The 25,024-nt window shown below is 34.0% G+C and overlaps 2 protein-coding genes across 6 annotated transcripts in view; both read right to left on the bottom strand.

The window, feature by feature from the left end:
- LOC143242393 (heterogeneous nuclear ribonucleoprotein A1, A2/B1 homolog) overlaps window positions 1–25,024 on the bottom strand; it is a 56,201-nt gene that overhangs the window by 7,017 nt on the left and 24,160 nt on the right. For 3 of the 5 annotated variants that reach the window (XR_013022598.1, XR_013022596.1, XR_013022597.1), the window contains exons 4-8: window positions 20,087–20,227; window positions 15,074–15,124; window positions 14,684–14,761; window positions 13,647–13,748; window positions 9,249–9,302 (exon numbers count right to left, since the gene is read on the bottom strand). Coding sequence is in view for 2 of the 5 variants with exons in the window: in XM_076485756.1 (XP_076341871.1) it covers window positions 9,292–9,302; window positions 13,647–13,748; window positions 14,684–14,761; window positions 15,074–15,124; window positions 20,087–20,227 (383 nt within the window). In the remaining 3 variants the exon portion in view is untranslated. Of the gene's footprint in view, window positions 1–781; window positions 2,093–9,248; window positions 9,303–13,646; window positions 13,749–14,683; window positions 14,762–15,073; window positions 15,125–20,086; window positions 20,228–25,024 lie in introns of those variants that run through there. The other 2 variants (XM_076485756.1, XM_076485757.1) reach the window with 2 other exon arrangements.
- LOC143242397 (uncharacterized) lies at window positions 13,758–14,676 on the bottom strand. Its single transcript, XM_076485761.1, has 2 exons — window positions 14,180–14,676; window positions 13,758–14,099 (listed from the first exon to the last, which is right to left on the bottom strand). The coding sequence occupies exons 1-2, from the start codon at window positions 14,513–14,515 to the stop codon at window positions 14,028–14,030; spliced, it is 408 nt and encodes a 135-aa protein (XP_076341876.1). The 5' UTR covers window positions 14,516–14,676; the 3' UTR covers window positions 13,758–14,027.

Genomic DNA, 25,024 nt, shown 5'->3' with positions numbered 1-25,024 from the left:
TGATAAACTATTATAAGCTGTTTGTCTGGAATCAGATATAAGAACAACACACTTGTGACAACTAGTATTTATTATCATTTCTTTATTGATAAAACTATTATAAGCTGTCTGCCTGGAATCAGATATAAGAACAACACACTTGTGACAACTAGTATTTATTATTATTATCATTTCTTTATTGATAAAACTATTATAAGCTGTCTGCCTGGAATCAGATATAAGAACAACACACTTGTGACAACTAGTATTTATTATTATTATCATTTCTTTATTGATAAAACTATTATAAGCTGTCTGTCTGGAATCAGATATAAGAACAACACACTTGTGACAACTAGTATTTATTATCATTTCTTTATTGATAAAACTATTATAAGCTGTCTGTCTGGAATCAGATATAAGAACAACACACTTGTGACAACTAGTATTTATTATTATTATCATTTCTTTATTGATAAAACTATTATAAGCTGTCTGTCTGGAATCAGATATAAGAACAACACACTTGTGACAACTAGTATTTATTATCATTTCTTTATTGATAAAACTATTATAAGCTGTCTGTCTGGAATCAGATATAAGAACAACACACTTGTGACAACTAGTATTTATTATCATTTCTTTATTGATAAAACTATTATAAGCTGTCTGTCTGGAATCAGATATAAGAACAACACACTTGTGACAACTAGTATTTATTATCATTTCTTTATTGATAAAACTATTATAAGCTGTCTGTCTGGAATCAGATATAAGAACAACACACTTGTGACAACTAGTATTTATTATCATTTCTTTATTGATAAAACTATTATAAGCTGTCTGCCTGGAATCAGATATAAGAACAACACACTTGTGACAACTAGTATTTATTATTATTATCATTTCTTTATTGATAAAACTATTATAAGCTGTCTGTCTGGAATCAGATATAAGAACAACACACTTGTGACAACTAGTATTTATTATCTTTAATCCTTCCTAAGATTATTTGATAAGAATACAAACATTTGGTTAATGGACATCACAAAAGTTGTTTTATCCTCTTCTTAGGACATTACTTTTATTAAAAACAAACTATGTACGGATTTATCTTACTGTTAGGTGTGTGAAACAATATTATATTAGTTAGAGAAATACACTTTAATACCAGAAGTATTAACATTTATCTAAGGATTTACTACATACATGAGCCTTAAGGTTCTAGCTACTGATAAATGGAATGTGTAAATATAAATGCTAACAGCACCCACACACGCACACTAAAAGAAACTAAAACATAATCAACCTTACATTTAAAAGCTATTTAAAAGTTGTATTGTTGAAATTCCCATAAAGCTGGCTATTTTAAAATTGTAATATCAATTTATGAATGATCACACCTTATTCAAAACAAGTCATGAGAAAAGGGGGATGTTAAAACATGGAAGTAGCAACCTACAAATAAGCCAAGTGGCTCCTCCCCTTCTAATTTAACAGTATTACTACTAGCTAATAAACCGAGTGGCTCCTCCCGTTCTAATTTAACAGTATTACTACTAGCTAATAAACCGAGTGGATGCTCCCGTTCTAAATTTAACAGTATTACTACTAGCTAATAAACTGAGTGGCTCCTCCCATTCTAAATTTAACAGTATTACTACTAGCTAATAAACCGAGTGGCTCCTCCCGTTCTAATATTAACAGTATTAATACTAGCTAATAAACCGAGTGGCTCCTCCCATTCTAAATTTAATAGTATTACTACTAGCTAATAAACCGAGTGGCTCCTCCCGTTCTAAATTTAACAGTATTACTACTAGCTAATAAACCGAGTGGCTCCTCCCTTTCTAAATTTAACAGTATAACTACTAGCTAATAAACCGAGTGGCTCCTCCCGTTCTAAATTTAACAGTATAACTACTAGCTAATAAACCGAGTGGTCCTCCCATTCTAAATTTAACAGTATTACTACTAGCTACCATAATAAATAAACCCTGGAAGCTGCCTGAGTAAATTGAAATTCCTCGACTGACGTTAACAGAAGTGTAGTTCTAGCTGATCCTTCCCTGTCCTTCAAGCTGAATGTAGCTACAACTCTGTTCTCTCACTCCTAAACCAAAATGTATAAAGGTTATTCACGTTAGCTAAACTTCAATAGCTAAATTATCTAATGGTTTTTTTTCTTCCTGTATGTGTACAATTATATTTAAAACCCCTTTTCCTGCCTTTACAAAGTAACTAACAACTTTTCAGTCTACAAAAAAAAACACCTAAGGTGAGATTCATTTAGAGTATATTTAACATGAAGCAAGGAGAGACAAGTTCATACACCTAGGGGAAGGCATTCCTTTTGGGTAGACAAGTTCATATATCTAGGGGAATGCATTTCTTTTGGGTAGACAAGTTCATACACCCAGAGAAATGTATTCCTTTTGGGTAGACGAGTTCATACACCCAAGGGAATGCATTCCTTTTGGGTAGACAACTTCACACACCTAGGGAAATGCATTCCTTTTGGGTAGACAAGCTCACACACCCAAGTGAATGCATTCCTTTTGGGTAGACAAGTTCACACACCTAGAGGAATGCATTCTGTTTGGATAGACAAGTTCACACACCTAGGGGAAGGTATTCCTTTTATCCACTCATTGATAGAAATAAAATATACAATGACATTATTAATTGTTATTAGTTCCACATAAGTCTATTTCTTCAACCACACAGATAAAGGATAGTCAAAAACTGTTGCAAATTAAATAATATTTCCACTCAAAAGAAGGTGTCACACGTCACAAATGGTAAAGCTGTTGACCAAGGAAATTATTGAATATTTTACAACTGTCTCATGTTTGGCACAAATCTGCATGCAGTAAGAAAAAAAAACAAAAGACATTGACAAGAATGACTAAACAAAAACTGACTTTAACCTTTTCCAACCTGGTTTACTAGTACAAGTATCCAATATTATGTGATACTATTCTAAAAAAAAATGCTTTTAATTTAAGCAGACTATATGCTTCCTCCAACAAAGTAAATTTCTCATGAATAACAACTATTATAAACAATAAGGACCAATAATTTAGACAAATGAACAGGCAGTCAGTACTAAAGATTGTGAGAAGTTTGACAAACTTGTAAATAAAATGTGTGTAAAGTTTTGGCTCTAAAAACTATTACTGAAAGTTAACTATAAATTTTAAATTTTTATTTACAAATAAAATAAAAAAATGATTGTCTTCATCTAAACCAGTAAGATTCCTCAAATGACTGTCTTCATCTAAACCAGTAAGATTCCTCAAATGACTGTCTTCATCTAAACCAGTTAGATTCCTCAAACGACTGTCTTCATCTAAACCAGTTAGATTCCTCAAATGACAGTATTCACCTAAACCAATAAGATTCCTCAAATGACTGTCTTCATCTAAACCAATAAGATTCCTCAACTGACCATCTTCATCTCAACCAATAAGATTCCTCAACTGACAGTCTTCATCTAAACCTGTAAGGTTCCTCAAATGACTGTCTTCATCTACACCTGTAAGGTTCCTCAAATGACTGTCTTCATCTACACCAGTAAGATTCCTCAAATGACTGTCTTCATCTAAACCAATCAGATTCCTCAAATGACTGTCTTCATCTAAACCAGTAAGGTTCCTCAAATGACTGTCTTCATCTAAACCAGTAAGGTTCCTCAAATGACTGTCTTCATCTAAACCAGTAAAATTCCTCAACTGACAGTCTTCATCTAAAGCAGTAAGATTCCTCAACTGAATGTCTTTATCTAAACCAGTAAAATTCCTCAAATAACTGTCTTCATCTAAACCAGTAAGATTCCTCAACTGACTGTCTTCATCTAAACCAATAAAATGCCTCAAATGACCGTCTTCATCTAAACCAATAAGATTCCTCAACTGACAATCTTCATCTAAACCAATAAGGTTCCTCAAATGACTGTCTTCATCTAAACCAGTAAGATTCCTCAACTGACAGTCTTCATCTAAACCAGTAAGGTTCCTCAAATGACGGTCTTCATCTAAACCAGTAAGATTCCTGAAATGACTGTCTTCATCTAAACCTGTAAGGTTCCTCAAATGACTGTCTTCATCTAAACCTGTAAGGTTCCTCAAATGACTGTCTTCATCTACACCTGTAAGGTTCCTCAAATGACTGTCTTCATCTACACCTGTAAGGTTCCTCAATTGACTGTCTTCATCTAAACCAGTAAGGTTCCTCAAATGACTGTCTTCATCTAAACCAATCAGATTCCTCAAATGACTGTCTTCATCTAAACCAGTAAGGTTCCTCAAATGACTGTCTTCATCTAAAGCAATCAGATTCCTCAAATGACTGACTTCATCTAAACCAGTAAGGTTCCTCAAATGACTGTCTTCATCTAAACCAGTAAAATTCCTCAACTGACAGTCTTCATCTAAAGCAGTAAAATTCCTCAACTGACAGTCTTCATCTAAAGCAGTAAGATTCCTCAACTGATTGTCTTCATCTGAACTAATAAGATTCCTCAAATGACAGTCTTCATCTAAACCAGTTAGATTCCTCAAATGACAGTCTTCATCTAAAGCAGTAAGATTCCTCAACTGAGTCTTCATCTGAACCAGTAAAATTCCTCAACTGAGAGTCTTCATCTAAAGCAGTAAGATTCCTCAACTGACTGTCTTCATCTAAACCAATAAAATGCCTCAAATGACTGTCTTCATCTGAACTAATAAGATTCCTCAACTGACTGTCTTCATCTAAACCAATAAGATTCCTCAAATGACTGTCTTCATCTGAACTAATAAGATTCCTCAACTGACAGTCTTCATCTAAACCAGTAAGGTTCCTCAAATGATGGTCTTCATCTAAACCAGTAAGATTCCTGAAATGACTGTCTTCATCTACACCTGTAAGGTTCCTCAATTGACTGTCTTCATCTAAACCAGTAAGGTTCCTCAAATGACTGTCTTCATCTACACCTGTAAGGTTCCTCAAATGACTGTCTTCATCTAAACCAATCAGATTCCTCAAATGACTGTCTTCATCTAAACCAGTAAAATTCCTCAACTGAGAGTCTTCATCTAAAGCAGTAAGATTCCTCAACTGACTGTCTTTATCTAAACCAGTAAGATTCCTCAACTGACTGTCTTCATCTAAACCAATAAAATGCCTCAAATGACTGTCTTCATCTGAACTGACTGTCTTCATCTAAACCAGTAAGATTCCTCAAATGACTGTCTTCATCTACACCTGTAAGGTTCCTCAATTGACTGTCTTCATCTAAACCAGTAAGGTTCCTCAAATGACTGTCTTCATCTACACCTGTAAGGTTCCTCAAATGACTGTCTTCATCTAAACCAATCAGATTCCTCAAATGACTGTCTTCATCTAAACCAGTAAAATTCCTCAACTGAGAGTCTTCATCTAAAGCAGTAAGATTCCTCAACTGACTGTCTTCATCTAAACCAATAAAATGCCTCAAATGACTGTCTTCATCTGAACTAATAAGATTCCTCAAATGACTGTCTTCATCTACACCTGTAAGGTTCCTCAATTGACTGTCTTCATCTAAACCAGTAAGGTTCCTCAAATGACTGTCTTCATCTACACCTGTAAGGTTCCTCAAATGACTGTCTTCATCTAAACCAATCAGATTCCTCAAATGACTGTCTTCATCTAAACCAGTAAAGTTCCTCAAATGACTGTCTTCATCTAAACCAGTAAAATTCTTCAACTGACAGTCTTCATCTAAAGCAGTAAGGTTCCTCAAATGACTGTCTTCATCTACACCTGTAAGGTTCCTCAAATGACTGTCTTCATCTAAACCAGTAAGGTTCCTCAAATGACTGTCTTCATCTAAACCAGTAAAATTCCTCAACTGACAGTCTTCATCTAAAGCAGTAAGATTCCTCAACTGATTGTCTTCATCTAAACAAGTAAGGTTCCTCAAATGACTGTCTTCATCTAAACCAGTAAAATTCCTCAACTGAGAGTCTTCATCTAAAGCAGTAAGATTCCTCAACTGACTGTCTTTATCTAAACCAGTAAGATTCCTCAACTGACTGTCTTCATCTAAACCAATAAAATGCCTCAAATGACTCTCTTCATCTGAACTAATAAGATTCCTCAACTGACTGTCTTCATCTAAACCAGTAAGATTCCTCAAATGACTGTCTTCATCTAAACCAGTAAGATTTCTCAACTGACAGTCTTCATCTAAACCAGTAAGATTCCTCAACTGACTGTCTTCATCTGAACTAATAAGATTCCTCAAATGACAGTCTTCATCTAAACCAGTTAGATTCCTCAACTGACTGTCTTCATCTAAACCAATAAAATGCCTCAACTGACTGTCTTCATCTAAACCAGTAAGATTTCGCAACTGACAGTCTTCATCTAAACCAGTAAGATTCCTCAACTGACTGTCTTCATCTAAACCAGTAAGATTCCTCAACTGACTGTCTTCATCTGAACTAATAAGATTCCTCAAATGACAGTCTTCATCTAAACCAGTTAGATTCCTCAAATGACAGTCTTCATCTAAAGCAGTAAGATTCCTCAACTGAGAGTCTTCATCTAAAGCAGTAAGATTCCTCAACTGACTGTCTTCATCTAAACCAATAAAATGCCTCAAATGACCATCTTCATCTAAACCAATAAGATTCCTCAAATGACTGTCTTCATCTGAACTAATAAGATTCCTCAACTGACAGTCTTCATCTAAACCAGTAAGGTTCCTCAAATGATGGTCTTCATCTAAACCAGTAAGATTCCTGAAATGACTGTCTTCATCTACACCTGTAAGGTTCCTCAATTGACTGTCTTCATCTAAACCAGTAAGGTTCCTCAAATGACTGTCTTCATCTACACCTGTAAGGTTCCTCAAATGACTGTCTTCATCTACACCTGTAAGGTTCCTCAAATGACTGTCTTCATCTAAACCAATCAGATTCCTCAAATGACTGTCTTCATCTAAACCAGTAAAATTCCTCAACTGAGAGTCTTCATCTAAAGCAGTAAGATTCCTCAACTGACTGTCTTTATCTAAACCAGTAAGATTCCTCAACTGACTGTCTTCATCTAAACCAATAAAATGCCTCAAATGACTGTCTTCATCTGAACTGACTGTCTTCATCTAAACCAGTAAGATTCCTCAAATGACTGTCTTCATCTACACCTGTAAGGTTCCTCAATTGACTGTCTTCATCTAAACCAGTAAGGTTCCTCAAATGACTGTCTTCATCTACACCTGTAAGGTTCCTCAAATGACTGTCTTCATCTAAACCAATCAGATTCCTCAAATGACTGTCTTCATCTAAACCAGTAAAATTCCTCAACTGAGAGTCTTCATCTAAAGCAGTAAGATTCCTCAACTGACTGTCTTTATCTAAACCAGTAAGATTCCTCAACTGACTGTCTTCATCTAAACCAATAAAATGCCTCAAATGACTGTCTTCATCTGAACTAATAAGATTCCTCAAATGACTGTCTTCATCTACACCTGTAAGGTTCCTCAATTGACTGTCTTCATCTAAACCAGTAAGGTTCCTCAAATGACTGTCTTCATCTACACCTGTAAGGTTCCTCAAATGACTGTCTTCATCTAAACCAATCAGATTCCTCAAATGACTGTCTTCATCTAAACCAGTAAAGTTCCTCAAATGACTGTCTTCATCTAAACCAGTAAAATTCCTCAACTGACAGTCTTCATCTAAAGCAGTAAGGTTCCTCAAATGACTGTCTTCATCTACACCTGTAAGGTTCCTCAAATGACTGTCTTCATCTAAACCAGTAAGGTTCCTCAAATGACTGTCTTCATCTAAACCAGTAAAATTCCTCAACTGACAGTCTTCATCTAAAGCAGTAAGATTCCTCAACTGATTGTCTTCATCTAAACAAGTAAGGTTCCTCAAATGACTGTCTTCATCTAAACCAGTAAAATTCCTCAACTGAGAGTCTTCATCTAAAGCAGTAAGATTCCTCAACTGACTGTCTTTATCTAAACCAGTAAGATTCCTCAACTGACTGTCTTCATCTAAACCAATAAAATGCCTCAAATGACTGTCTTCATCTGAACTAATAAGATTCCTCAACTGACTGTCTTCATCTAAACCAGTAAGATTCCTCAACTGACTGTCTTCATCTGAACTAATAAGATTCCTCAAATGACAGTCTTCATCTAAACCAGTTAGATTCCTCAAATGACAGTCTTCATCTAAAGCAGTAAGATTCCTCAACTGAGAGTCTTCATCTGAACCAGTAAAATTCCTCAACTGAGAGTCTTCATCTAAAGCAGTAAGATTCCTCAACTGACTGTCTTCATCTAAACCAATAAAATGCCTCAAATGACTGTCTTCATCTGAACTAATAAGATTCCTCAACTGACTGTCTTCATCTAAACCAATAAAATGCCTCAAATGACCATCTTCATCTAAACCAATAAGATTCCTCAAATGACTGTCTTCATCTGAACTAATAAGATTCCTCAACTGACAGTCTTCATCTAAACCAGTAAGGTTCCTCAAATGATGGTCTTCATCCAAACCAATAAGATTCCTCAAATGACAGTCTTCATCTAAACCAGTAAGATTCCTCAAATGACTGTCTTCATCTAAACCAGTAAGATTCCTCAACTGACAGTCTTCATCTGAACTAATAAGATTCCTCAACTGACAGTCTTCACCTAAACCAGTAAGATTCCTCAAATGACTGTCTTCATCTAAACCAATAAGATTCCTCAACTTGACCCTCTTCATCTCAACAAATAAGATTCCTCAACTGACTGTCTTCATCTCAACCAACAGTCTTCATCTCAACCAATAAGATTCCTCAACTGACTGTCTTCATTTAAACCAATAAGGTTCCTCAACTCACTGACTGTCTTCATGTACATTTCTCATCATAAAAACACTTATTTTTTGAGTTTCTACTTTCATATTGATATTTAATTCATTTTCTAATTTGTTTCTTTTCTATTTTTTTTGAGTATTAAATTAACTTAACAATTTGGAGAACAGAAAGATTAGAATGTGTTGTTTTGAATTTATATTATTTTATAACATGATTAGTTTACACTGTTGTATCATAGGCCATTCTATTACATTCTCTTGTAGTGAAATAAACTTTGCTATTTTATTCCAAAAAGAGCAGCAGTATTATTGTAGTTTATTCTAACAATTTCAGTAGAGAAACCTAAATGTTTTCAAAACCTCTTACTGGACAAACAAGAGTTAAGTATTGGTCAGTATTACACAGCAAGTTTCAACACTTACCCCTTTTAACAAACTTCATGATTCCATGTTCAAATACCACAATTTAGTATCCACCTGAAAATCAGAGAATTAATTTATAGAAATTTTTCATTCACTTTTATATTTAACGTTTCCTTGTCTGAAATTATGTCCCTTGATTTTTTTCCATTTTTTTTATTATCATCTTTACTTTATCTAACCTTTTATGGACCAGTGATGTGTCCCCTTATTTCTTCCCTTGTTTTATTATCATCTTTACTATATCTAACCTTTTCTGGACCAGTGAGGTGTCCCCTTATTTCTTCCCTTGTTTTATTATCATCTTTACTATATCTAACCTTTTCTGGACCAGTGAGGTGTCCCCTTATTTCTTCTCATTATCACCTTATTTTTATCTAACCTTTTATGGACCAGTAATGTGTCCCCTTATTTCTTCCCTTGTTTTATTATCATCTTTACTTTATCTTTTCTAGACCAGTGAGGTGTCCCCTTATTTCTTCCCTTGTTTTATTATCATCTTTACTATATCTAACCTTTTCTGGACCAGTGAGGTGTCCCCTTATTTCTTCTCATTATCACCTTATTTTTATCTAACCTTTTATGAACCAGTGATGTGTCCCCTTATTTCTTCCCTTGTTTTATTATCATCTTTACTTTATCTAACCTTTTCTGGACCAGTGAGGTGTCCCCTTATTTCTTCCCTTGTTTTATTATCATCTTTACTTTATCTAACCTTTTCTGGACCAGTGAGGTGTCCCCTTATTTCTTCTCATTATCACCTTATTTTTATCTAACCTTTTACGGACCAGTGATGTGTCCCCTTATTTCTTCCCTTGTTTTATTATCATCTTTACTTTATCTAACCTTTTCTGGACCAGTGAGGTGTCCCCTTATTTCTTCTCATTATCACCTTATTTTTGTCTAACCTTTTACGGACCAGTGATGTGTCCCCTTATTTCTTCTCATTTTAGAAACTTGGACAAATTTCATGAAACTTAGAATAAACTTTTAAACTGTAACCAATTTTGGGTTTAAAACATGCATATAATTTGATTTGGTTTAATTATAATTATGATATTTCCAAACGTTTCACATTACACAGTTTACAAAACATTTTCATATCAGAATTTTTTACATGTTCATCAACAATTTCTCAGTGAACTATTCAAATTAACACCAGATTACACTTTATGACAATACTCTTCCTAGCAATATTCTTGCTCATAATTTAGGTATTTATGTGATAAATAGATTGTTTTTCCATATATTTGAGCTCTTTATTAAGTGTTTGAATACAATAAACTTTATAAATATTTCACCATTGTTTACTGTACTCTAAACCTAACTATAGTTACCTGATGTTCTTAATCAAAGTATTTACATAGCTTTCATTTCAAACAAATACAAACAATATCCAATGAAACTGGTCTATGATTCGTTCCTAAACTTTCCATCAGATTATACTGTACTCCTCCATAGAAGGTACAATTAATATAAAACCATAAGTTATTTCTCAAGTTCTTTTATTGACTGTACACTAATATAACTAGTTTTTAATTGGCAATATCCACTGGTATTCATGATTTCTTGTAGACATTCTCAAAGCTGGATTTTATTGGTAGTTGTTTACACAACATAAAATGTTTTACAAGAATAAAAGTTCACAGAGAGGAACCAGTTTTAGCTAATTCTATTTTCAAAGCAGGACAGCTTCTTAGCACATAAAAACCAAATAAAAATGAATTCTTTACAAATAAGAATCCATGGAGTTGCCAAGAATTGAAATTGTTTTCATTTTTCTTTCTGAATTCCACCAAATGTCACACACTGATGTAATACCAATTCTAAAACGTTCGACATGAACATTATTTAAATAAAAACATATTTAAGTTTTTAAACTTGGCTTGTAGGTAAGTACTCAATGTATGAAAGGTGCTTTGTAGGCCAGAAACAGTTATGATAAGTTTGTAAAACAAGTTAACTTTGACACTACTAGTAAAGACTCGAGGGTAAAGAATTCTTTAGAAAATTCTTTTTTATAGAATCAGAAAAATCTCTCAAAGTGATTCATTTAATGAAAATATTACAATCATTTTTCAAGAGATTCTTGAGTTGTCATACAGAGCAAATGATTCATGTTTACTGATGTAATCATAGGTGTTGAAACTGATGTAGCCTTTCAAGTACAAAACAAGAAATCTCTGGAAAATTAGTGAATTCATTAGTCTGAAAATATTTCTTTATACAAAGTACAGATGATTCAGCAAGACAATGCTAAGTGTATTGTACAGAGAAAAATGTTTTAACTACACAGAGAGAGAGAAAGGTGTTTCAAACAGATATAATGTTGGTGTGTTACACAGAGAGAGAGAAAGGTGTTTCAAACAGATATAATGTTGGTGTGTTACACAGACAGAGAAAGGTGTTTCAAACAGATATAATGTTGGTGTGTTACACAGACAGAGAAAGGTGTTTCAAACAGATATAATGTTGGTGTGTTACACAGACAGAGAAACGTGTTTCAAACAGATATAATGTTGGTGTGTTACACAGACACAGAAAGGTGTTTCAAACAGATATAATGTTGGTGTGTTACACAGACACAGAAAGGTGTTTCAAACAGATAAATTGTTGGTGTGTTACACAGACAGAGAAACGTGTTTCAAATAGATATAATGTTGGTGTGTTACACAGACAGAGAAAGGTGTTTCAAGCAGATATAATGTTGGTGTGTTACACAGAGAGAGAAAGGTGTTTCAAACAGATATAATGTTGGTGTGTTACACAGAGAGAGAGAGGTGTTTCAAACAGATATAATGTTGGTGTGTTACACAGACACAGAAAGGTGTTTCAAACAGATATAATGTTGGTGTGTTTCACAGACACAGAAAGGTGTTTCAAACAGATATAATGTTGGTGTGTTACACAGACAGAGAAAGGTGTTTCAAACAGATATAATGTTGGTGTGTTACACAGACACAGAAAGATGTTTCAAACAGATATAATGTTGGTGTGTTACACAGACAGAGAAAGGTGTTTCAAACAGATATAATGTTGGTGTGTTACACAGACAGAGAAAGGTGTTTCAAACAGATATAATGTTGGTGTGTTACAGAGACAGAGAAACGTGTTTCAAACAGATATAATGTTGGTGTGTTACAGAGACAGAGAAACGTGTTTCAAACAGATATAATGTTGGTGTGTTACAGAGACAGAGAAAGGTGTTTCAAACAGATATAATGTTGGTGTGTTATACAGACACAGAAAGGTGTTTCAAACAGATATAATGTTGGTGTGTTACACAGACAGAGAAACGTGTTTCAAACAAATATAATGTTGGTGTGTTACACAGACACAGAAAGGTGTTTCAAACAGATATAATGTTGGTGTGTTACACAGACAGAGAAACATGTTTCAAATAGATATAATGTTGGTGTGTTACACAGACAGAGAAAGGTGTTTCAAACATATATAATGTTGGTGTGTTACACAGACAGAAAAACGTGTTTCAAACAAATATAATGTTGGTGTGTTACACAGACAGAGAAAGGTGTTTCAAACAGATATAATGTTGGTGTGTTACACAGACAGAGAAACGTGTTTCAAATAGATATAATGTTGGTGTGTTACACAGACAGAGAAAGGTGTTTCAAACATATATAATGTTGGTGTGTTACACAGACAGAGAAAGGTATTTCAAACAGATATAATGTTGGTGTGTTACACAGAGAGAGAAAGGTGTTTCAAACAGATATAATGTTGGTGTGTTACACAGAGAGAGAAAGGTGTTTCAAACAGATATAATGTTGGTGTGTTACACAGACAGAGAAACGTGTTTCAAACAAATATAATGTTGGTGTGTTACACAGACACAGAAAGGTGTTTCAAACAGATATAATGTTGGTGTGTTACAGACAGACAAACGTGTTTCAAATAGATATAATGTTGGTGTGTTACACAGACAGAGAAAGGTGTTTCAAACATATATAATGTTGGTGTGTTACACAGACAGAGAAAGGTATTTCAAACAGATATAATGTTGGTGTGTTACACAGAGAGAGAAAGGTGTTTCAAACAGATATAATGTTGGTGTGTTACACAGACAGAGAAAGGTGTTTCAAACAGATATAATGTTGGTGTGTTACACAGACAGAGAAAGGTGTTTCAAATAGGTATAATGTTGGTGTGTTACACAGACAGAGAAAGGTGTTTCAAACAGATATAATGTTGGTGTGTTACACAGAGAGAGAAAGGTGTTTCAAATAGGTATGTGGATGTGTTACACAGACAGAGAAAGGTTTTTGAACCAGACATAACGTTATCTATAGTAATTGAATGAGATGAACCATAACAGTAACCAATGATGTCTTGAAGGACAACACAATAACAGTAACATCTATAAAAACTTAAATGTTCTACCTCCATATGGACCTTGTCTTTGTTGCATATAATCACTTCTTCTTAGTGGTCCTCCTCCATAACTGTTTCCATATCCTGACCCTAAATTACCACCCCAACCTCCTGGAAGGAACCAATGATAGTAAATATCAGTTGAACTCACTAAATATAATCAACTCATTTTAAAATTTTCTATGTGTCAGTGTTATAATTAATTTGTGTCTTTGATTACTCTTTGTTGTTCAGAAAAGGTACTTTACCATTGTAAATATTGTGGTTAGCAAGACATTATTAAGGATTTCTCTTGGGTTCCTGTTTAGTGAAAAATACCTCAAAGGAAACTTTAATATTAACCTTTGTCTTTGAACGTGAACAAGAGAACAGATAAATGAGAAGCTATTATCATATGTTCAAGGATAACCTCATGCTCACCTTGTCTAAAACCACCACCATAGTTTTGATTCTGATACTCACCTCATCCAAAACCACCACCACAGTTTTGATTCCAGTACTCACCTCATCCAAAACCATCACCACAGTTTTGATTCCGATACCTCATCCAAAACCACCAGAATAGTTTTGATTCTGATACTCACCTCATCCAAAACCACCACCATAGTTTTGATTCTGATACTCACCTCATCCAAAACCACCACAACAGTTTTGATTCTGATACTCACCTCATCCAAAACCACCACAACAGTTTTGATTCTGATACTCACCTCATCCAAAACCATCACCATAGTTTTGATTCCAATACTCACCTCATCCAAAACCATCACCATAGTTTTGATTCCAATACTCACCTCTTCCAAAACCATCACCATAGTTTTGATTCCGATACTCACCTCTTCCAAAACCATCACCATAGTTTTGATTCCGATACTCATCTCTTCCTAAACCACCAACATAGTTTTGATTTCAATACTCACCTTGTCCAAAAGCTCCACCATAGTTTTGATTCCAATGCTCACCTCTTCCAAAACCACCACCATAGTTTTGATTCCAATACTCACCTTGTCCATAAGCTCCACCATAGTTTTGATTCCAATACTCACCTTGTCCAAAACCACCACCATAATTTTGATTCCATACACTACTGCTTCCATATCCACCTGAACCATAACCTCGAAAACCTGAAAACATAGAAAGATGGCGCTGGGATCTATTATACACTTTGTGGGTAGCTTGTTCAAACTCATTTTGTGTAAGTGTATATACAAATTAGGTGAGACCCACCTACAGCATTTACTATTTGATTGTCTAAGAACAACAATCTAGCATTAAAACATGGAAATACAGTAATTTTTATTATACAATATATGTGAAAATAGTTCTATGAGAATTGTTTATATATTCCTACTGACATTCTCACAACATACTATAATAGAACAGTTACAATAATCTATCATACACTGCCTGTATCTAATACAACATGACAGACTCACTTTGTCCATATCCACTGTCAAGACTTCCACTACTCCAATCCCCATGGTTACCTAATAATAAAAGTAGTAGTAATACATCATACATCTTAAAGTAAAGCACCATCTCTGATTCAATATTTGTGAAGAAAATCATTCACAACTAAATACTGAACGAAAGATTTACCAAAAACTCCCTAACTTACTGAACAATTAACTATGATCTATAAATACATGCTCACTTTAGAATTTAACTCATGGATCTACACTTATCTAAGTTATGGTCCAGGATAATAATTCCTATAGAGTATAATTACCACTGGCACGATAAAAGCACTGACTATATTTAGTGTTAAATAGTTAAAGGTAACTTTCTTATAACACCAAAACTCTCCTTTTAAACAACCACAACTCTCTGAAGTATTGTTTATATACAAATTTTATTTTTTTAGGATCACAGTATCATTACCAAAAACTTGTGTTGTTGGTGAAGAGTAGCAAATTTCATGAGGTTACAACACAAGACGTACACCTTCTAAGGTTCATCAAAATTATATTTTATACAACAGATTAAATATTACCACAAGAATATAAGACTGGTCTTTATGGTGACGACAATCAAAATTACTTTTTTATTTTCATTTATGAAGTGTACATATTGCTTACACAGTTATAGTTTAATTTAGAACATATTTTAAATGGATTTAAAAACAGTTTTAAAATAAAAGACATATTTTTATCTACACTTCCTACTGTAATATTTATCAACTTCTGCTGATTTTCTTCAAGTAATCCCTTCAGAAACTGTGAAATCCAATACTTTGCACCTGTACTGTGTCACCTCATTTCTTACATGTTATCTTACATCTCTACTGTATTATCTCATTTCTTACATGTTATCTTACATCTCTACTGTATTATCTCATTTCTTACATGTTATCTTTACATCTCCACTGTATTATCTCATTTCTTACATCTCTACTGTATTATCTCATTTCTTACATGTTATCTTACATCTCTACTGTATTATCTCATTTCTTACATGTTATCTTTACATCTCTACTGTATTATCTCGTTTCTTACATGTTATCTTACATCTCTACTGTATTATCTCATTTCTTACATGTTATCTTTACATCTCTACTGTATTATCTCATTTCTTACATGTTATCTTACATCTCTACTGTATTATCTCATTTCTTACATGTTATCTTACATCTCTACTGTATTATCTCATTTCTTACATGTTATCTTTACATCTATACTGTATTATCTCATTTCCTTACATGTTATCTTTACATCTATACTGTATTATCTCATTTCTTACATGTTATCTTTACATCTATACTGTATTATCTCGTTTCTCACATGTTATCTTACATCTATACTGTATTATCTCATTTCTTACATGTTATCTTACATCTCTACTCTATTATCTCATTTCTTACATGTTATCTTTACATCTATACTGTATTATCTCATTTCTTACATGTTATCTTACATCTCTACTGTATTATCTCATTTCTTACATGTTATCTTTACATCTATACTGTATTATCTCATTTCTTACATGTTATCTTTACATCTCCACTGTATTATCTCATTTCTTACATCTCTACTGTATTATCTCATTTCTTACATGTTATCTTACATCTCTACTGTATTATCTCATTTCTTACATGTTATCTTTACATCTCTACTGTATTATCTCATTTCTTACATGTTATCTTACATCTCTACTGTATTATCTCATTTCTTACATGTTATCTTTACATCTCTACTGTATTATCTCATTTCTTACATGTTATCTTACATCTCTACTGTATTATCTCATTTCTTACATGTTATCTTTACATCTCTACTGTATTATCTCATTTCTTACATGTTATCTTTACATCTATACTGTATTATCTCATTTCTTACATGTTATCTTTACATCTATACTGTATTATCTCATTTCTTACATGTTATCTTTACATCTATACTGTATTATCTCATTTCTCACTTTATCTTACATCTATACTGTATTATCTCATTTCTTACATGTTATCTTACATCTCTACTCTATTATCTCATTTCTTACATGTTATCTTTACATCTATACTGTATTATCTCATTTCTTACATGTTACCTTTACATCTCTACTGTATTATCTCATTTCTTACATGTTATCTTACATCTCTACTGTATTATCTCATTTCTTACATGTTATCTTACATCTCTACTCTATTATCTCATTTCTTACATGTTATCTTTACATCTATACTGTATTATCTCATTTCTTACATGTTATCTTACATCTCTACTGTATTATCTCATTTCTTACATGTTATCTTACATCTCTACTGTATTATCTCATTTCTTACATGTTATCTTTACATCTATACTGTATTATCTCATTTCTTACACGTTATCTTACATCTCTACTGTATTATCTCATTTCTTACATGTTATCTTACATCTCTACTGTATTATCTCATTTCTTACATGTTATCTTACATCTCTACTGTATTATCTCATTTCTTACATGTTATCTTACATCTCTACTGTATTATCTCATTTTTACGTTATCTTTACATCTCTACTGTATTATCTCATTTCTTACATGTTATCTTTACATCTCTACTCTATTATCTCATTTCTTACATGTTATCTTACATCTCTACTGTATTATCTCATTTCTTACACGTTATCTTACATCTATACTGTATTATCTCATTTATTACGTTATCTTACATCTATACTGTGTTATCTCATTTCTTACACGTTATCTTACATCTCTACTGTATTATCTCATTTCTTACACGTTATCTTTACATCTATACTGTATTATCTCATTTCTTACACGTTATCTTACATCTGTACTGTATTATCTCATTTCTTACATGTTATCTTACATCTCTACTCTATTATCTCATTTCTTACACGTTATCTTTACATCTCTACTCTATTATCTCATTTCTTACACGTTATCTTTACATCTCTACTGTATTATCTCATTTCTTACACGTTATCTTTACATCTCTACTGTATTATCTCATTTCTTACATGTTATCTTTACATCTCTACTGTATTATCTCATTTCTTACACGTTATCTTACATCTCTACTGTATTATCTCATTTCTTACACGTTATCTTTACATCTATACTGTATTATCTCATTTCTTACATGTTATCTTTACATCTATACTGTATTATCTCATTTCTTACATGTTATCTTTACATCTATACTGTATTATCTCATTTCTTACATGTTATCTTTACATCTATACTGTATTATCTCATTTCTTACACATTATCTTACATCTATACTGTATTAACTGATTTCTTACACATTATCTTACATCTCTACTGTATTATCTCATTTCTTACGTTATCTTTACATCTCTACTGTATTATCTCATTTCTTACATGTTATCTTTACATCTCTACTGTATTATCTCATTTCTTACATGTTATCTTTACATCTCTACTGTATTATCTCATTTCTTACATGTTATCTTTACATCTATACTGTATTATCTCATTTCTTACATGTTATCTTACATCTCTACTGTATTATCTCATTTCTTACATGTTATCTTACATCTCTACTGTATTATCTCATTTCTTACATGTTATCTTTACATCTCTACTGTATTATCTCATTTCTTACATGTTACCTTTACATCTCTACTGTATTATCTCATTTCTTACATGTTAGCTTTACATCTATACTGTATTATCTCATTTCTTACATGTTATCTTACATCTCTACTGTATTATCTCATTTCTTACACATTATCTTACATCTATACTGTATTATCTCATTTCTTACGTTATCTTTACATCTCTACTGTATTATCTCATTTCTTACATGTTATCTTTACATCTATACTGTATTATCTCATTTTTACACGTTATCTTTACATCTATACTGTATTATCTCAACTAATTTCTTACATGTTATCTTTATTCTACTATGCTATCTACACCAATATCCTAGTATATGAAATAAAGTTTAATATTGATGTCCATCAACTTAATTATGTAAACTTTAAAAATTTTTGTTCTATAAAAACTATGAACTATGTTACCTGAAACACTTTACCATATCTGTCAGTGTATAAGAAAATACCTTTTACTGTTAAAGCAATGTTTAATTTTAGTCATTGTCTTACACACAGAATCTGAGATAGAGTTACAATAAGGCTTCTCTGTTTAATAAGATATTTAATCAAAACTACTTTGTTCTTTCTACTTTTGTTTGTTATTTTTAGTAAATACAGTAAATACCACCTGCTGTATTACAACTAGATTTCTAACTGTATCAACTCTCTACATTTTTTATAACTAGCTCTTTGTTTCATGTTACAATTAATCAAAATATTTTTATTAGAACTATACCGATCTTATCTGTCCTATTAAAATATTACTAATATTATACAAAACAAGTTAGTGTCACGTACACTAATTATGTAACTTTTTCTCTAGACTAAATCACTGCACCTTAACACACTGACTACCACAAGAACCACCCGTGGGTCATGAAGTCTTCCAGTAAGACCCACATGACCCAGTGGTGAGTCATGCTCTGTTTTCTTTTAAAAGGGCCACTTACTGGCTGGAACACATTGGCTATATATACTCTCTTCCCAAAAAAGCTAACTGCACAATGACTAGTCGGACCTTGGAAAGTATCGGCAAAATAGACTAAGGTTTACTATTTTTTTTATAAAAGAAAAACAGATGAAAACTTTGAAAAGCTGTTTATTACATGTTTGTGGCTTAAATTATGCCTCAGTGGCACTTAAAGAGCCACACTTGTGAGTACAGTGTGAAAGTAACTTCACTAAACTTACTTGATAACAGAGGTCATACTATTTACAAAAATTAAGAGTTGCTTGACAGACAGAATCTTCTTTTACACTGATAAATATGGAAATTAAAATGGTCTATATTTTATTGATAAAACTTATTTAGTATAACTCAAGATGTTGAGAACTGTCTTAATTAATAATTAAATCCAAGCAGTTTCTAACATTCAGTTTTTGTACCTCGCATGGAACTAGACATCCGATCACCTGATCCACGGCTGACTTTTGTGTCTGATGACCTTTTGAGGTTCTCTATTTCTAATTTGGAAAGTGCCTTTTTCACTTCTGTCTTCTTTCCTTTCAAGTAATGATGTCTTTTCACTAAATGAAAACAGATAAAATATATTTCATTAGAAATTTATAATCATTTTTTAGTATTCCACCTAAATCTTACAGCAGACATGGATACCTGTCACACAAAACAAACCTTACACATTTCGAACACTGAAAAAGTATTTCCAGTAGGTACTTACTTCCTATCACAACATTGGATATTTGTGTCCAGTGCTGCCCTCTGTATGCAAACCTTTTCTTTAAATATACCACAAGCCTTCTGCTCCTCCCCCATAAGAATCAAATAATTACATGTCTCTCACGCAAATCATTATATGTCACCTCTCCACCAATAGGAGAGTAGCACACTCATGTGATTCCCTCTGTACACCTCTACCAAACTATCAGTTTGAAGTTTGGCACAAGACATAAGCACTGGTGGAAAGGAATTAACTACCTATCAGAAGTACAGTGTAGGAAAATTATAACTTTTGACACAGTACTTACCCATACTAAACAGGAAGAGGGATTAACACAAGGGAATTACAGCAGTAACCCCCAAATGACAGTACTTACCCAGACTAAACAGGAAGAGGGATTAACACAAGGATAGAGTAACCCCCAAATGACACAGTATTACCCACACTAAACAGGAAGAGGGATTAACACAAGGGAATTACAGCAGTAACCCCCAAATGACACAGTACTTACCCACACTAAACAGGAAGAGGGATTAACACAAGGGAATGAGAGCAGTAACCCCCAAATGACAGTACTTACCCACACTAAACAGGAAGAGGGATTAACACAAGGGAATGATAGCAGTAACCCCCAAATGACACAGTACTTACCCACACTAAACAGGAAGAGGGATTAACACAAGGGAATGACAGCAGTAACCCCCAAGTGACACAGTACTTACCCAGACTAAACAGGAAGAGGGATTAACACAAGGGAATGAGATGCAGTAACCCAGACCCCAAAATGACAGTAACCCCCAAATGACACAGTACCCACACTAAACAGGAAGAGGGATTAACACAAGGGAATGATAGCAGTAACCCCCAAATGACACAGTACTTACCCACACTAAACAGGAAGAGGGATTAACACAAGGGAATGACAGCAGTAACCCCCAAGTGATAGCAGTAACCCCAATGACACAGTACTTACCCACACTAAACAGGAAGAGGGATTAACACAAGGGAATGACAGCAGTAACCCCCAAATGCATCTGAAAGATACCCTTAGAAATAAGAGAGTTATATGTGATGAGAGGAACCACACCACTTTATCCATTCATCAGATGTGTCGTAGGTAAGGGTCAAAAACATAGAAGCACATCCAAGTGCAAGAGAGCTCCTAGACATGTAAATATGAGAGGTAACTTATTCCCACAAAATATATAGGAGTGTATACATCAATGAATGTGGTCCTAGGTTAGAGTGGCTAGGGCATGATGAACTATATTCAGTAAGTCAATTACATTTAAAACCCATGCTTCTAGGAACCAACATCTACATGGGGCTAGGATGAGGATCATACCATCTTCACCTCAAGTTCAAGAGACAGGAGGGGATCTAGAACTACCCCAACTTTTGAGCATGACACATATGATATTTCTCATCTAGTGATACAGAGACCTAACATCTAGAATCAAAATAAAAAAGTATCAGTATAATCAAAACCAATTCCCCCAGCAGCAATAACATCCTGACATAAGATGCAAGAGATAGCAAAAAGGACAGAACCAGAATAATCTCACATTTCTCCACAGTGACCCACAACACAGGAGTACAATCAAAGGATGAATACAGACAACCACAAATATTATGAGGATTTACACTGACTGGTTACCTCTAAGTCCAAATCCCATCTACAGATGAAAGTCACAGAGAACCTTATAGAATAGCCACAGGTAGAAGATGAAAACTCAACAACACAACATGGTACCATTCATCGGAGATGAACATATTAGGGATAATCCACTTACCCAAATGTAGGACTTCCTCCAATGGCAAAGAAGAAAAATGAGAGGGTAAAGGTGAGGTGTCAAATCTGATGAGAAGACACTCAGGAAAAAGATAATGAGGATTTACTTAATGGAATCAAATATCAAATCCAATTGGTGAGGGTAGGAAGGAAGCCATGCAAGTAATATAGCAATGAAAGTTATGGGCCAAACATAGAAATGTATCTGGATTGTGAATAGGGTACAGATGAGAAATAGAATGAAGGGAAATACAAGAAAATGAATTATCCTCCATAGTCCCCAACACCTTTGAGAAAAAGGAGAAATTCATATAAAGGATAAGACAGGAGTGGCAGTAAAAACATAATGAAAGGTCACTGGCAAACAAATCAAACTTTTGACATCCACCAGTTAAGAGAAGAAGTAAATATGTTTAAAGGGAAAGCATACCACATTAATATCTCAATCCAGAAGACTAAGCCATCTGACAAGGATGATGATCCAGATGGAACACATTAACATTATAAGGACAAGGGTAGGAAGAATTTGACAGTATCAGAAAAACAAAAAGTATGGGATAAGACAACCCAATAAGCTAAGATAAAAGAGACTGATGACTCCCTAAGAAAAAGAAACAATCAGCCACACAAGCCACAGAAAAGCTGTCAATGAGTAATCCCACAATAGCAGACCAATCACAAAAATACCTTCCAGTTATGTTGATATGCCTTCGTAAAAGAAGGGTGTATGGAAAAAGCCAAAAAGAAAGCTCTTTGATGGGAGAAACCTGATCTCCTCACCAAGAACTGCAAATAAGCCAGGTGTAAAGATAAAGAACATTAACAACAGGATGAAGAACTGGTGACTAAAGGACAATGAAGAAGGGAGGAAGACAAAGGAAAGAATACTGGAGGGAGAAGGTGCAGTTGGTGTAATTGTGAAAATTACAGTTAAGCTGGCTAATAGGGAGTGATCAGAAGGGCTCTACATGGGGTTGTATGAAGGAGTGAGACCACCTGATGAAGTAATCAGATAGGAGGATAAACAAAATGCTGGGATAAAGGCATCAAGAGCCATAGACTATAAATGAGGTAAAAGATACCTAAAGAGAGGTGACTTGTGATTAAGAGTTATGGCAAATGCATTTACATATGGAAAACCTCATAGATTACAAAGCCACCAGAACATCAGGGGATCAAAGGACCACTCTGTCCAATAAATGTTGTCAGAGCAGAAAAGTTCTGCTACAAGATGGAAAGCACCTGGATCTTAACACCTAATGAGATGAATGTTGTGCATGTGAGCCCAACATAGGAGACCAATGAACAAAAACAGATATCTTAACTGGGTGCCTTCTTGGTGATTGATATGTGCTACTACTGGAGAAAGAATGAATTATCCAACATTTAGCAAGGGGAACAAAGTAATTCAAAGTTCAACAGACCACAAGAAGCTTAGTTTTAAAGCCAATGATATGCAAAGACAGCTCATCATCAAACCAATGACCTAAAGCTTCCTAGTGATTGACTCGTGCACTTCAGCAATGAAGGGATGCATCTGTGAACAGCTGGAAATCCAGATGAAGAGGAGGAAGTGGGATGCCTGCCAATGCACATGCCTTGTCTAACCACCAAAGCAAATCGTCCATGAGGGTACGTGGAAGGAGAACTGCAAGATGCCAAGGGTTCCAGAGCAAGGTTCCACTGATTGTGAAGAGTGTACCTAAGGGATTGCATATGTGCACAAATGAGGGGTATAAGTGATATTATTGAAGACTGTATCCCCAGAAGTAAAAGGACACCTAAATCGACAAGATACTGATAGGATGGAGTACAAAAACAGCCTGAAATAAAACGTAAAAAGCTGTCAGAATAAAATACAAAATCTGAAATTACAATACAATCTGACAGTCATGGAAAAATGTAACATCGAAAACAAAATTTGAAATTCCATGTGATAGTTAACATAGAAAATTGTCAGAATAAAATACAAAATTCAAAACTCCAATACAATCTGATATATTAAACAAGGAAAGTTGTCACAATAAAAAACAAAATCTCAAATTACAAATACAATCTAACTGGTGCTGTCCCCAAAGGTTTGTTGCTCTTCAGGACTTCAGAAGTTCATCCAGGAAAGGGGATATGTGTAAATGTATCTTCATAGCATAAAAACAAGAGGGTAATCATTCACATGTATCAAATCATAAACTTTTGTGTAATACCTGTTACTTACACATAACAATTATTCAAAGAAGCCCCTTGTGTGCTACTGTTGATAGACATTGGAGCAGTCCATTACAGTAAATCATGGGGATAAAGTTCAGTGTACAAAACATTGTTAGAGACATGTTGTGGTAGAATAAAGTACAATAACACAAAGTGTGTGCTAACAGTGACAATTACATACAGTACGTATTTTAACTCTAAAAAAAAAAGTCTTACTAAAAGCAGCACAATACATTTCATTTTCTATCTCATTGCAAACATTGCAGCAAAACAAATGTCACAAAAATTCCCTATTGCTTGGGAGTTTTTTTTGTTTGTTTCTTTGTTTTTGAATTTCGCACAAAGCTACGCAAGGACTGTTTGCGCTGGCTGTCCCTAATTTAGCAGTGTAAGACTACAAGGAAGGCAGCTAGTCATCACCACCCACTGCCAACTCTTGGGCTACTATTTTACCAACAAACAGTGGGATTGACCATCACATTATAATGCCCCCACAGCTGAAAAGGTGAGCATGTTTGGTGCAATGTGGATTTGAACCCGTGACCCTCAGATTAGGAGTCAAACGCCTTAGTCCACCTGGCCATGCAGAGCACAGGAGCTTTTTTTGAAAAATACACCAAAGACTTTACGGATTTACATTCATAC

The sequence above is a fragment of the Tachypleus tridentatus genome, unplaced genomic scaffold (genome assembly GCF_004210375.1).
Source record: "Tachypleus tridentatus isolate NWPU-2018 unplaced genomic scaffold, ASM421037v1 Hic_cluster_2, whole genome shotgun sequence".
Taxonomy (NCBI): Eukaryota; Metazoa; Arthropoda; class Merostomata; order Xiphosura; family Limulidae; genus Tachypleus; species Tachypleus tridentatus.
Note: the sequence above shows the minus strand (reverse complement) of the source record. Positions and strands in the feature narration are given on the sequence as shown.